The following is a 12,462-nucleotide window of genomic DNA, read 5'->3' on the forward strand; positions in this document are numbered from 1 at the left end:
CTGAGCAAGACGTGAGAGAGTCCGAGTGGCCTGGAGGAGGAACCAGGTCAACCAACTCCGCGGGGCGGACCGAAAACGCTGGAGGACTGAGGAGGCTAAGAGTTGATCCCCCCTTTGAGTCGTGATACGGTCCGAAGCGGGGCGGGGCGGGGCGAAGAAGGCTCCCCCTGGCTCTCCCCGCCCCTCACCCGCCTTCCTCGCAGAGCGGCCGCGGGAGGGGGAGCGCGCGCCCCGCAGGCCCCTCCCCCGGCGCCGGCGCTCGAGCTCCGCCCCTTCCCGAGCTGCCCCTCCGCGGCTGCAGCGAGAGCTCGCCCAGCTCTGCGGACGCCGCCACCTTCGCCGCCACCGCTGCCTTTCTCCTCCTCCTGTCGGCGTGCGGCGGCCGCGCCCGGCGGCGGCTCGCTCTGCCCTAGGTGGGCGGCGGCGCGGCCCAGGCTGCAGCTGAGCGCTCTGCGCGGCGCAGCCGGGTCTCCAGCGTGTACCACGCCGTGACAGGTGCAGAGTCGGGGCTGAGGACCCACCTGCAGCCGCCGCCGCGATGCCCACCATGCGGAGGACCGTGTCGGAGATCCGCTCCCGCGCCGAGGGTGAGGGGCCGCCGAGGCTCGGGGCTAGCCCGGGGTCGGGCGGCGAGTGTGCGTGTGAACGTGTGTGTTTATTCTGGAAGAGACCGTATCCCACCTCTTCGCCGTCGGCAGTCCGACTGTCGCACCCGGCCCCTAGTGGACCCTTCCCCCGCGCTGCCCCCAGTGCACTCGCAGACCCTTTCCAGGCTCCAGTACCCTCGAATGGGTGTTCTCGGCGGGAGCCCCGAGGCGTGCTTTGCACCGCAGTGTGACGATTGGGTCCCAGTCACTGAGCGCACTCGCCCTGCCCACCTCCCTCCCCACCAGCTCGATTTCCACTCAGCAGATCCCCAGCCCGCCGCCCCTGCCTCCGGCGCCCACCGTTTTGCAACTCCCTATCTGAGCTCCCAGCGAAGCGGGTTTGCTTTTCCCGGGCTGCAGGATCCTTTGATCCGTAGTCGCTTGCCTCTCGGAGCGCGGGGAGCCTTCATCGGGGTCGGGTGCCGAGTGGGTCCCCTGCATTACAGCTTCTGCAATTCTGCCTCCTGCAGCGGAGTCCCACCGGCTCGCGTCTGAGGTTTCGTTTTTGTGTTTCCCTTTTGCCCAAAACCCTCACTCCGGCCAGCTGATTTGACTTTTTAGCCAAGTGGAAGCTGTTTTCTTTGCTCCACCTGGGGCCAGCTTTTGAATGGCCACGGTTGTCAACACTGAGCAACAGATGCTCCGGGGTAGAAGCAAGTAAGCTTTCCAAGGGCCGAGACTCTTCATCGTATCCGAGGAGCCCTCAACATCCTGCCTGCCATGTGGCAGGCACTCTGTAAATATTATTTGATTTTCCTCGCGTCAAAGCCAAGATCGTAAATATCCCAAGGTTTGTTTGTCCTCTCCCACAAACCTGTACTTGAATCCTGCAGAGGGTGGAATAACATGTTTTTCAGAAATCTATCTTGCCATCATCACTGATTCCCACTCTTCCTCCCCACCTCCATCTTTTAATGTAAGACAGGTGGTAAAGTGGTTTTAGAAAAATATATAAGTTAGGAGAATTGGATTTCAGGGATGGAGACAGGCCATTTTTTCTCCTTAGGGCCTCCCTGTAAAAATAGGGTCCTTGAAATTTTCTGATTGCAGTATTTAGGAAATATTAAATGAAACTGCTGTGGGGAGAAGGCCAAGCAAGAGTCAAAACTGGCCTGTGTACTACATAGGAATTCGGTACATGCTGTCATTTGTAATACACCAAAAAATACATAGGGCATTATAGTTTTACATACATAGTTGAATATATTATACTTTTAAAATGCACACTGTAAAAATTCCTTTTTTTTCACTTCTGAGTGAAATTAGTCACAGAGATAATGAAAATATAATGGTAATAGTTGATGTTGTTCTTTTAAATAATAGCAATTGATGGGTCCTATATTGTGGGAAATAGGGGGAAGAGAAAAAGTCTGAGAGCACTGCAAAACCTGTGGCACGTGAGGGGATTACAGGGCTGCAGTATTGTTGTTGATTGGCTCGTGTATTTTTCAAAGTACTTTTACAAAGATTACCTTATGGAACCTTACAACACTCCAGGAGGTTGGTGAAGGTGGAGTGCCATCTGATAGTTGAGGAAACTGTGGCCCATTATGGTTTAGTAATTTGCCCAAGGTCAAGTAACCAGTTCAGTGACACATTTGGATTAAGAGCTCTGGGAAAACAAGGACTGCTGCTTGTTTAATCTTTGTATTCCCTGTGCATCCAGCACAGTGTCAGGGCCGTAGTGGTGCTTGGTGAATGACCCTTTCCCCTGGTATTGGTTGATTCCAGTTTATTATAGCTTCAGCATTGTGCTTGGGACCGTGGTGAAGACAAATAATGATTCTGTGGGGCTGGCGTTGTGGCTTATTGCCTGCTCTGCCCACACTTTTCTTTCCTACGAAATATTTCTTTCCTAAGAAATATAGTCCTACCTTTCCTAAGGAATATTCTCCATTGAGAGAGGCCCTGCTGCCTAGAGGGCCTTGTTCTGAACTGCAGCCTTTTTGGCCTCAGCTGATTGGACTATGGTTGGCTCCTGACCCAGGGGCAACCAATTCTTATGTGACTCAGACACTTGTAACCTTGTGGTTTGGCTCAAAAAGAGTCTGTGTTAATCATATCTCTCTTGAAAACATGAAAGTTAGAGATTTAGAGTAAAAGCAGAAGGGAGCAGAGGTGAATAGGCTGGTAGGGGAGAGAATGGGTGGTCATAATAAGTCATGGGAATGCTGCTGATAGAAGAAAGCAGAAACTATGAGTGAGTAGAGAGATAGCAAAGAAAATGGAATGGATGGGCAGACACCCTCAGAGAGGGTGGCAAGACCTTGGAGCCTGCCCTCCCGAATTTTATAGCCCTAGTTCCCAAGTAGCATTAAAATAAGCTCTTCCCCCCCGCCCTTGAAATGACTCGAATGGATTTCTGTTCCCTTCATCCAGATTGGCCTGATATATGACTGTCTTGCCTGTAAGTTGTTTACAACCAAACTGGGGAGAAAGGACTTAAAGAGGGAATAAATAGTCTAAGAGGGGATGTTGTTAATTAAATATTGTGCATGCTGTGGGGGATGCAGGACCTGTGGAAGATTAGGAATTTAGTACATATTACTGAACATGAGGCCTGCTGAGCGAACATTTCATTGAGGTGTGATTTGAGATGAGCCCTCACACAGTGCTTCTCAAACTCGAAGGTTCATAGGAATCACCTGCGGATCTTGTTAAATGCTGAGTCTGATTCAGGAGGTCTGGAGTGGGGCCAGAGTTACTACATTTCTGACAAGAATGTAATGCTGAAGGATGCTGGCCTGCAGATCACAGTCTGGGCAGCAGGATCCTAAAGGATACTGACATCTATTTCTGTAGTTAGGAGAGTGTTGAAGACAGTCATAACATGAACAAATGGGGAAAGTGAACATGGCTTATTTCAGAGTTCTTAAGGAAATTGGCCAGGAGCAGAGGAAAACTTGGAAGGAGTCGGCTATAAGTTTGGATAGGTAGACTACTGCCAGATTACAAAGCATTTTAAATGCCAAGGTGAGTCATTTGGACACAGGACCAAATATTTAAACAGGTTCTTAGGGTTCATTGAATCTAATTTCTTATTTAAGCCTAACTCCAATATATAATATCGAACAGGGCCAGTTGGGGGCCACATCGTTATAAGGGAGGGACATCCTAAAAGTAGTAACTTAGTTAAGTCTGGAAGTGTGTTGGCTGGTTTGGAGGAAAAGGTATGGTAGATAGACTCTTTTGCAAAACAGTCTTAAAATGACAAAAGTCAGAATTAGTATTAGAGTGGAACAGTGAGAATGGGAAGGGAGGAATGAGATTTCTGACTGAATCATTAACTCATTCAGCAGACGTCTACTGAACTTCAATTACTGTTACAGGCACTGGGATACATCAGTTAACAGAAGAGGAAAAGCGTGGCCCTGGAGGTGCTTACTTTCTAGTGGGGCAGGGGACAAAACACACACAAAATATGCTAATTATAGAATTTGTTGTGTGGCCAATGCTATGGGGAAAATGAAGAGAAAGTTAAGATGGGTGGATGGATTGCAATTTTAAGTAGGTTAGTTAGGCTAGCCCTCATTGAAAAGTTGGCATGAAGGAGATAAGGGAGTTGGCCTGATGGGGATCTGGGGGAAGGGTGTTCCAGCCACAGCAAATGCCCCAAGGCAGGAGAGAATCGGGAATTAGGAACAGTGAGGGGAAGAATAGTAGGAAATGAGGTCACAAAGGTCATTGTATTAGTCCGCTCTTAGCCTGCTAGTAAAAACATACCCAAGACTGTATAATTTATAAAGAAAAAGAGGTTTAATGGACTCATAGCTTCACATGGCTGGGGAGGCCTCACAATCATGGCAGAAAGTGAAGGAGGAGCAAAGGCAAAAGAGCGTGTGCAGGGGAACTGCCCTTTATAAAACCATCAGATCTTGTGAGACTTATTCACTGTCATGAGAACAGCACGGGAAACACCTGCCCCCGTGATTCAATTACCTCCCACCAGGTCTCTTCCACAACACTTGGGGATTATGGGAGCAAGAATTTAAGATGAGATTTGGGTGGGGACACAGCCAAATCATATCAATCATATTATAGGACTTTGCTATTTAGTGAACATTTAGTAAACATAGGGCAGGAGAGAGAAGGACTTTTTTAAAAAGCAATTCTCAAGCAATTTAGAATTCTAATGTTAATAAGTTACCACGGATCTTATTGGTATTAGCATATTGATATTTTATTGGTAATAACATATTGGTAGTAGGTTCATAAATTATCAGGGATCTTATTGGGCTGGCTCGTGAAGATTTAGTTGAGTAAATCTGTGGTGGGCTTGGGGATTCGCATTCTTTATGAGCCTCCCAAGATACCCTGGTGCTGGTAAAACACATTTTGAGGAAATTTCCATTACAGTCTTGAACTTGATTGGTTGAGAAAATCTATTAAACAATAAGGAAGTTGGGAAGGAGGACTAATAAAATAAGAGATGATACTAATTCAAATTTTGAGGAAACTGGGACATCCAAATGGACATGTTTTAAAGGTAGTTGGAAATTTTTAGGTGAGATGTGGGAAACCTCAAACTTGGGAATCTTGAGAGACAATAGTTGAAACTCTGATAGTGGAAAAATTTGCCAGAAGGCAAAAGTAGATAAAGCAGAAGACTAAGAATTTTAGGTCTCTTTACTTAGCTGCCCCAGATAAATCAAATTGGTGTTTGAACTTAGCATTTGTAATCTGGAAACAGACTGAAATAATGGTAGCTTACACAAAATAGTTTTTCTCACTCCTGTAAAACTAGTGTGGAGGTAGACAGTCAGGGTTGGCTGTGCCTGCTACACAAAGTCATAAGGGATGTTGGCTCCTTGTGCCTTTCTGCTTCACTGTCCTGAGAGTTTGACTTCCATAAAGTCACAACATGGTTGCTGGAGTGCCAGCCATCATGTACAATAGTTTTAGCCAGGAGAAAATGGAAGGGTGAAAGGCAAACAGGTTTTCCAGAAAGCACCACACAAAAACTAATGCTTATTTTGCATTGGTTTCCACTTGCAGGGCAAGCTGGGAAATGGAAATTTCCATCTGGACACATTACCCAGTGTTGTGTTACAAACGGAAAAGGGTGTATGGTTATTGAGCAGTGCATTAGTCCATTTTCACACTGCTGATAAAGACATACCCGAGACTGGGCAATTTACAAAAGAAAGAGGTTTAATGGATTTACAGTTCCACATGTCTGGGAGGCCTCACAATCATGGCTGAAGGCAAGGAGGAGCAAGTCACATCTTACATGGATGGCAGCAGGCAAAGAGAGAGAGCTTGGGTAGGGAAACTCTCATTTTTAAAACCATCAGATCTCATGAGACTTATTCACTATCTCAAGAACAGCATGGGAAAGACCAGCCCCTGTGATTCAATTACCTCTCACCAGGTTGCTCCCATGACACATGAGAATTGTGGGAGTTACAATTCAAGATGAGATTGGGCAGGGACACAGCCAAACCATATTCCACCACTGGCCTGTGCCAAGCCTCATGCCCTCACATTTCAAGACCAATCATGCCTTCCCAACAGTCCCCCAAAGTCTTAACTCATTTCAGCATTAACTCAAAAGTCCACAGTCCAAAATCTCATCTGAGACAAGGCAAGTCCCTTCTGCCTATGAGCCTGTAAAATCAAAATCAGGTTAATTACTTCCTAGATACAATGAGGGTACAGGCATTGGGTAAATACAGCCATTCCAAAGGGGAGAAATTGGCCAAAATGAAGGGGCTACAGGCCCCATGCAAGTCCAAAATCCAGCAGGGCAGTCAAATCTTAAAGGTCCAAAATGATCTCCTTTGACTCCATGTCTCACATCCAGGTCATGCCAATGCTCTTAAGAGGTGAGTTCCCATGGTCTCAGGCAGCTCTGCCCCTGTGGCTTTGCAGGGTACAGTCCCCCTCCCGGCTGCTTTCACAGACTGGCGTTGAGTGTGGCTTTTCTGATGTACGGTGCAAGTTGTTGGTGGATCTACCATTCTGGGATCTGGAGGACGGTGGCCCTCTCCTCATAGCTCTGCTAGGCAGCGCCCCAGTGGGGACTCTGTGGGGGCTATGACCCCACATTTCCCTTCCACACTGCCTTAGCAGAGGTTCTCCATGAGGGCCCTGCCCCTGCAGCAAACTTATGCCTGGGCATCCAGGTGTTTCCATACATCTTCTGAAATCTAGGCAGAGGTTCCCAAACCTCAGTTCTTGGCTTCTGTGCACCTGTAGGCTCCACACCACGTGGAAGCTGCCAAGGCTTGGGGCTCCCACTCTTTGAAGCAACAGCCCGAGCTGTACCTTGGCCCCTTTTAGTCACAGCTGGAGCGGCTGGGACAAGGCACCAGTCCCTAGACTGCACATAGCAGAGAGACCCTGGGCCCTGCCCCTGAAACCATATTTTCCTCTTAAACCTCTAGGCCCGTGATGGAAGGGGCTGCCACAAAGTCTCCAATATGCCCTGGAGACATTTTCTCCATTGTCTTGGTGATTAACATTCAGCTCCTTGTTACTTATGCACATTTCTACAACAGGCTTGAATTTCTCCTCAGAAAATGGAGTTTTCTTTTATATCACATTCTTAGGCTGCAAATTTTCCAAAATTTTATGCTCTATTTCCGTTTTAAAACTGAATGCCTTTAACAGCATCTAAGTCACCTCTTGAATGTTTTGCTGCTTAAAAATTTATTCTACCAAACACCCTAAATTATCTCTCTCAAGTTCAAAGTTCCACAAATCTCTAGGGTGGGGGAAAAATGCTGCCAGTCTCTGCTAAAACGTAACAAGAGTCACCTTTGCTCCAGTTCGCAACAAATTCCTCATCTCCATCTGAGACTACCTCAGCTTGGAATTCATTGTCCGTATCATCAGCATTTTGGGTCAAAGCCATTCAACAAGTCTCTAGGGAGTTCCACACTTTCCCACGTTTTCCTGCCTTCTGAGCCCTCCAAACTTTTTCAACCTCTGCCTGTTACCCAGTTCCAAAGTCGTTTCCACATTTTCAGTATCTTTTCAGCAGCACCCCACTCTTCTGGTACCAATGTACTGTGAGACCTCCCCAGCCATGTAAGTCCATAAACCTCTTTCTGATAAAGACGTACCGAGACTGGGCAATTCACGAAAGAAAGAGGTTTATGGACTTACATGGCTGGGGAGGTCTCACAATCATGGTGGAAGGCAATGAAGGAGCAAGTCGATCTTACATGGATGGCAGCAGGCAGAGAGAGCTTGTGCAGGGGAACTTCCATTTATAAAACTATCAGATCTTGTGAGACTTATTCACTATCACGAGAACAGCATGGGAAAGACCTGTCCCCATGATTCAGTTTCCTTCTATTGGGTTCCTCTACGACATGTGAGAATTGTGGGATTTACAATTCAAGATGAGATTTGGGTGGGGACGCAGCCAAACTATATCAGGCAGACAACAGAATCAGTCACAGTGAAGTTCTCAGATTGCCAAAGGCTCTTGCTTGGATAACATAGAAACTGCTCTGGAGCTCATACTTTACATATAAGGATTAAATTGTTCAAAACTAAAGATATGCACACACAGAAAAACTTCACGTACCTATCCAGTGGTTTGTGTTTTCTTCTGTTGAATAATGCTAAAATATAACGACATTTATTTGATTATGTAAAATATGTGCTGAACGATGTGTCCAGAAGTTGTTTTAGGAATTATTTTTCTAAATGGCAACTCTAAAATGTTTGTAACTATGTAGAATGGTATGTTTTATTTACATAAATGGTAACAAAAGGAATAAAAAGTAATTTAAGCTGTCCTTAAAGGAAAAATTTTAGGACGCTATTCCAGGTAAAAGATGACTAAGGTTTTTGTTCCTTTAAAAACCACTTATTATGCACCAGCTGTGTGCCAGCTAAATGGGTGGTGGGACAAAAGGATGTGGTGGATGAAGGAGGTCCCAAAGGAAACATGGAGATGAATTCAGTTACACCTGAAGTGGCACTGTGTGAGAAGGTGTGTATGAGTATAGTGATACAGCATGTCATCAATATTTGAAAATCTCAAAATAGGTGTCATTTTACTTAGTGTAATTCTGGAGATATAAGTGTATTAGATCTGATTATGTTAGGTTTTCTATCTTCAGTGCAGAATTCATGGGGTTTTTTTTCTGTCATTTCAAAAGCTGAATTGAAGCATGTACCGATGTTACAGCTGTGGGAGTGTTTGCAAAGGTTAGAGGATGCTTTTGAAGTTAACGAAATGTTTGCTGTGTGGGTCTCTATTCACATGGCTTCATTGGACTATCAATGACATGAAGGCCACCACTTTGCCCTTCATTCTTTACGTCTTAGTGAAAGGAGCCCAAACCTTCCAATGATTGTATTCTCCAGGTAGTAAGCTCCCTAAGGGCAGGGGTTTTTGTCTGGTTTGTCCACTGATATATTGCTCCCCATGAGGACATTGCCTGGCACATAGTAAGAGCGCAGGCATTGGTTAAATGAATGAATCTATGTCCTAAAGATGAAAATGCCTTATAATCCAATTTGTGAAATACTCAGAGCTAAATCTAGATGTACTTGGTACCCTCCTACTGAAACCTTAGCACCCCAAAGGAGCGTTTTTGTGAGATTTGTTCGCTGCTGTACCCTCTACACCTAGAGTTTTGTCTGCCATGTAGCCACCACTCTATATTTGTTGAATGAATGGATAACTCTGAGCTTTGTTTTTAATGGAAGAGCTTAACTATGAGTCTTGATAGAAGTACTACCTGCTCACTGGGAAAAACTCATGCTTCAGAAAGTCTTGCAGGAGAGAGTAAAATTTATCCCAAACTATGCCATCCAAATATAATCACATTGTGATTATAAAATTTTATATACTTCATATAAGTTTATATATTTACAATGTTAGAATTTTCGTATATGTCCTTCCCAACTATTTTCCAGAAAAGATATATTTGTTAGGAAGAATGAGGTAGTCTGCATTATTTTTAATAATTTTATGGATATCTGTGCCAATATAGATTTGTGTAAATTTTGTCTACTGTCGCTAGTTGTATCCTTAATGCCTGGAATAGTGCTTCACACTTGGTAGCAGCTCAGTAAATCTTTGTTGAATGAACAGATCAATTTTATTAATTTTATGACAGCTTAGCATTTTTATGTTAGTACAGAATAACTTACTAAAGAACCCTATGGGTGGGCATTTAGGTTATTTCAGTTTTTTAAACTCTTGAATAAGCATCTTTGTATCTTTTTGTGCACCTTTCTGATGGTTTTGTTCAAAGTCCCTAGAAATGGGATTTCTGGGTCAAAAGTATATATCTTTTTATGACTTTTGATACATATTTGAAAATTGCTAGAAAGATTATGCTGATTTACACTCCCAGTGAAAGTGAATGAGAGTGCCTGTTTATCCCTTTTGCAGCATTGTATAGCATTTTTCTTCCTCCTTATGGATATAGAATGTAAAAAGTAAGTCTTTAAGTTTACATTGCTTTATTAGGTTTACCATATTTTGGTAAATGTAGTGATTATTTTTTTTCTGAATTGTTTATAAAGTTTTGTATTGAAATTTAAGAACTTATATGTTAAAGATAATACCTTTTTTCCTTATTCATAGTTTATCTTAACTTTGTAGTGCTTTAACATGTATGTAAATTAATTTTTATGAAGTATAATCTTTCCTTTTTTTAAATTTCTGCTTTAATGTCATATTTTTCATTTCAAGATAATTTTTCAATTATATTTTTCTTTTAGTACTTTTGGGTTTCCTTTTAAACAGTTATATTAGTAATTCCTGTGTGATTTACTTTGTGGTGAAATGTGAGGCCTGGATCTAAGTTTTTCCTCAAATTATTTACCTGACATAATAACCATATATTTAATAATCCTTTCTTCCTACACTGATTTGAGGTGCTTCCTTATGTATATATTTGAGTTTTTTTCTGGAGTCAGTCTCTCTTTCCCTTCCCCCGCCACCTCTCTTTATTTTGGTCCCTTTTAGCCCCGGTATCAAATTCCTTTATTGCAACATAATAAAAAATATTCTCTTAGCTGTCCCATTTGCTTTGCTCTTTTCTCTAGGTTTTTCTGGGATTTTTTTTCCCCCCACAGGTGTATTTTTCTACTAGAATTTATGAGTACATCATTGAATCAAGTTAAATATGTTGGAATATTTATTGGAATTGCATTGTTTATAAATTTATATTAAGAGAATTAGCATCTTTCTTATATTGAGTCATGTATGCTTAGTTTCCCTCTTCAATTATTGCTATTTTGATACTGGTATCAGTCTGAATTCATTTCAGTTTTTCAGTTAATTTTTGTCTCTTTAGGTTTTAAAATTATATTGTATGTCTTAAAGTATTTTTAAATGAGGTTTTAAATTAATAAGATTTGACCAGGTATATATTGGTTTTACTACTTTTTGAGCAAGAATGGTTCATTTCTATCTGCTGATGTATTGTGGACTCTGCTTCCAACTTACCACTTTTATTATTTCATGTAGTGGCCCTGACACGATAGCTGAGCTATTACTCTTTTTTCTCCTTTTTGCTAGGAATAAGGTCAAATTTAGACCAGCTAGATTTAACTAATGGTTCCATGGAATCTACTTACAAATCGGCATTTAAATCTCAGATCAGCACTAAAAGAAATAAAACATGAGCCACAATCAAGCAGCTACATTTAAAATGTAAAAAGAAATGTTAAATGAATTTTAATACTATGTATTTAATATTAATACAAGTAATAGTGTATTTAATATATAAACACTACTATGTATTATAAATTTTCTTTGGCCCAATATATCCAAAATATTATTTCAATATTTTGTTATAAAAATTTATGAGCAATAGTTTACGTTTTTTGTGCTACGTTTTCTAAATCTGGTGGGCATTTTATAGTGCATCTCAATTTGGACTATTCCATGTGCTGCTCAGTAGCTACATGTGACTAGTGGCCACTGTATTGAACAGCATAGTTGTAAATTATACCTCTAGCATATGCTTACTTGTTAGGATTTACTAGAATTTTTCAGAATGGAAAACCATAGCTAAAAGTAATGGATTTTGTAATGGAAACCCATAGCTAAAAGTAAGCTTATTAGAAATACAGATGTAGATCTTGAGGTTTAAGTCTTCAGCTCCCTTCCTAACAACAGAAGGCAGTCACGTGTGTATAAAACCTCACACATTATATTGGTGCTTAGATAATACTGCCTTTGACTTGGCCCTTGTGGCAATTTAGAGATTTTATGTAAGTACATTGTGGCATCTTTTGTAGCCTGTTTTGTTTCCATTTTTTTAATCTCTTATAAAATATATTTGATAAAACACCCTGCCATGTCTTCCTATTCATTTTTATTTAAATGTTAGCATGAGATGTGAAGTAGGTAAAACTCTAAGTAGTATTCTTTTATGTACAATATCACCATCACTTGTGCTAAAGGGACAACTATATAGAACTTGGCTTCATGGATTAATTAGACTTCTAATTGACTTGGCAAAGAGAGGTGTCTGTTTTAAATTGAGCCTCTGTTCATTGTTTTGTGTGAACTATCTTTGAAGGAGAAGACTGATCTTGATCCATCTGGGGCTGTGCTTAATAATATCAGATTAGTTGAGTGACAGCTCAGAATGGGTTCTGGACCGGAACACCACTTTAGTGGGCCAGACCTGTTTAGAGTACAAGATTGGCCTTTGTGAGTGAAGCAAACAATGGTATGCAGGGGTGAGTCAAAGAGATGGTTTGTTCTGATGCCAGCCTAGACCAGTTCAGCTTCTGTAATTGACGTAGGTCCCTGTGGTTAATTCTGGTCCTGAAGTAAAGCTAACGTTGTATAAAACAAATCTTCCAGCTTCTACAGACCATCTTTTTC

At 42.4% G+C, this 12,462-nt stretch overlaps 1 protein-coding gene across 3 annotated transcripts in view; it reads left to right on the plus strand.

Annotated features, from left to right (window-relative positions):
• Window positions 1-283: 283 nt before the first annotated feature.
• ATP8A1 (ATPase phospholipid transporting 8A1) overlaps window positions 284-12,462 on the plus strand; it is a 251,337-nt gene continuing 239,158 nt past the window's right edge. For all 3 annotated transcript variants that reach the window (XM_030801459.1, XM_003258635.2, XM_003258634.2), the window contains exon 1: window positions 284-587. In XM_030801459.1, coding sequence (XP_030657319.1) covers window positions 539-587 — 49 coding nt within the window. In that variant the 5' untranslated portion in view covers window positions 284-538. The remainder of the gene's footprint in view (window positions 588-12,462) is intronic.

This window comes from Nomascus leucogenys, chromosome 20 (assembly GCF_006542625.1).
Source record: "Nomascus leucogenys isolate Asia chromosome 20, Asia_NLE_v1, whole genome shotgun sequence".
Lineage (NCBI taxonomy): Eukaryota > Metazoa > Chordata > Mammalia > Primates > Hylobatidae > Nomascus > Nomascus leucogenys.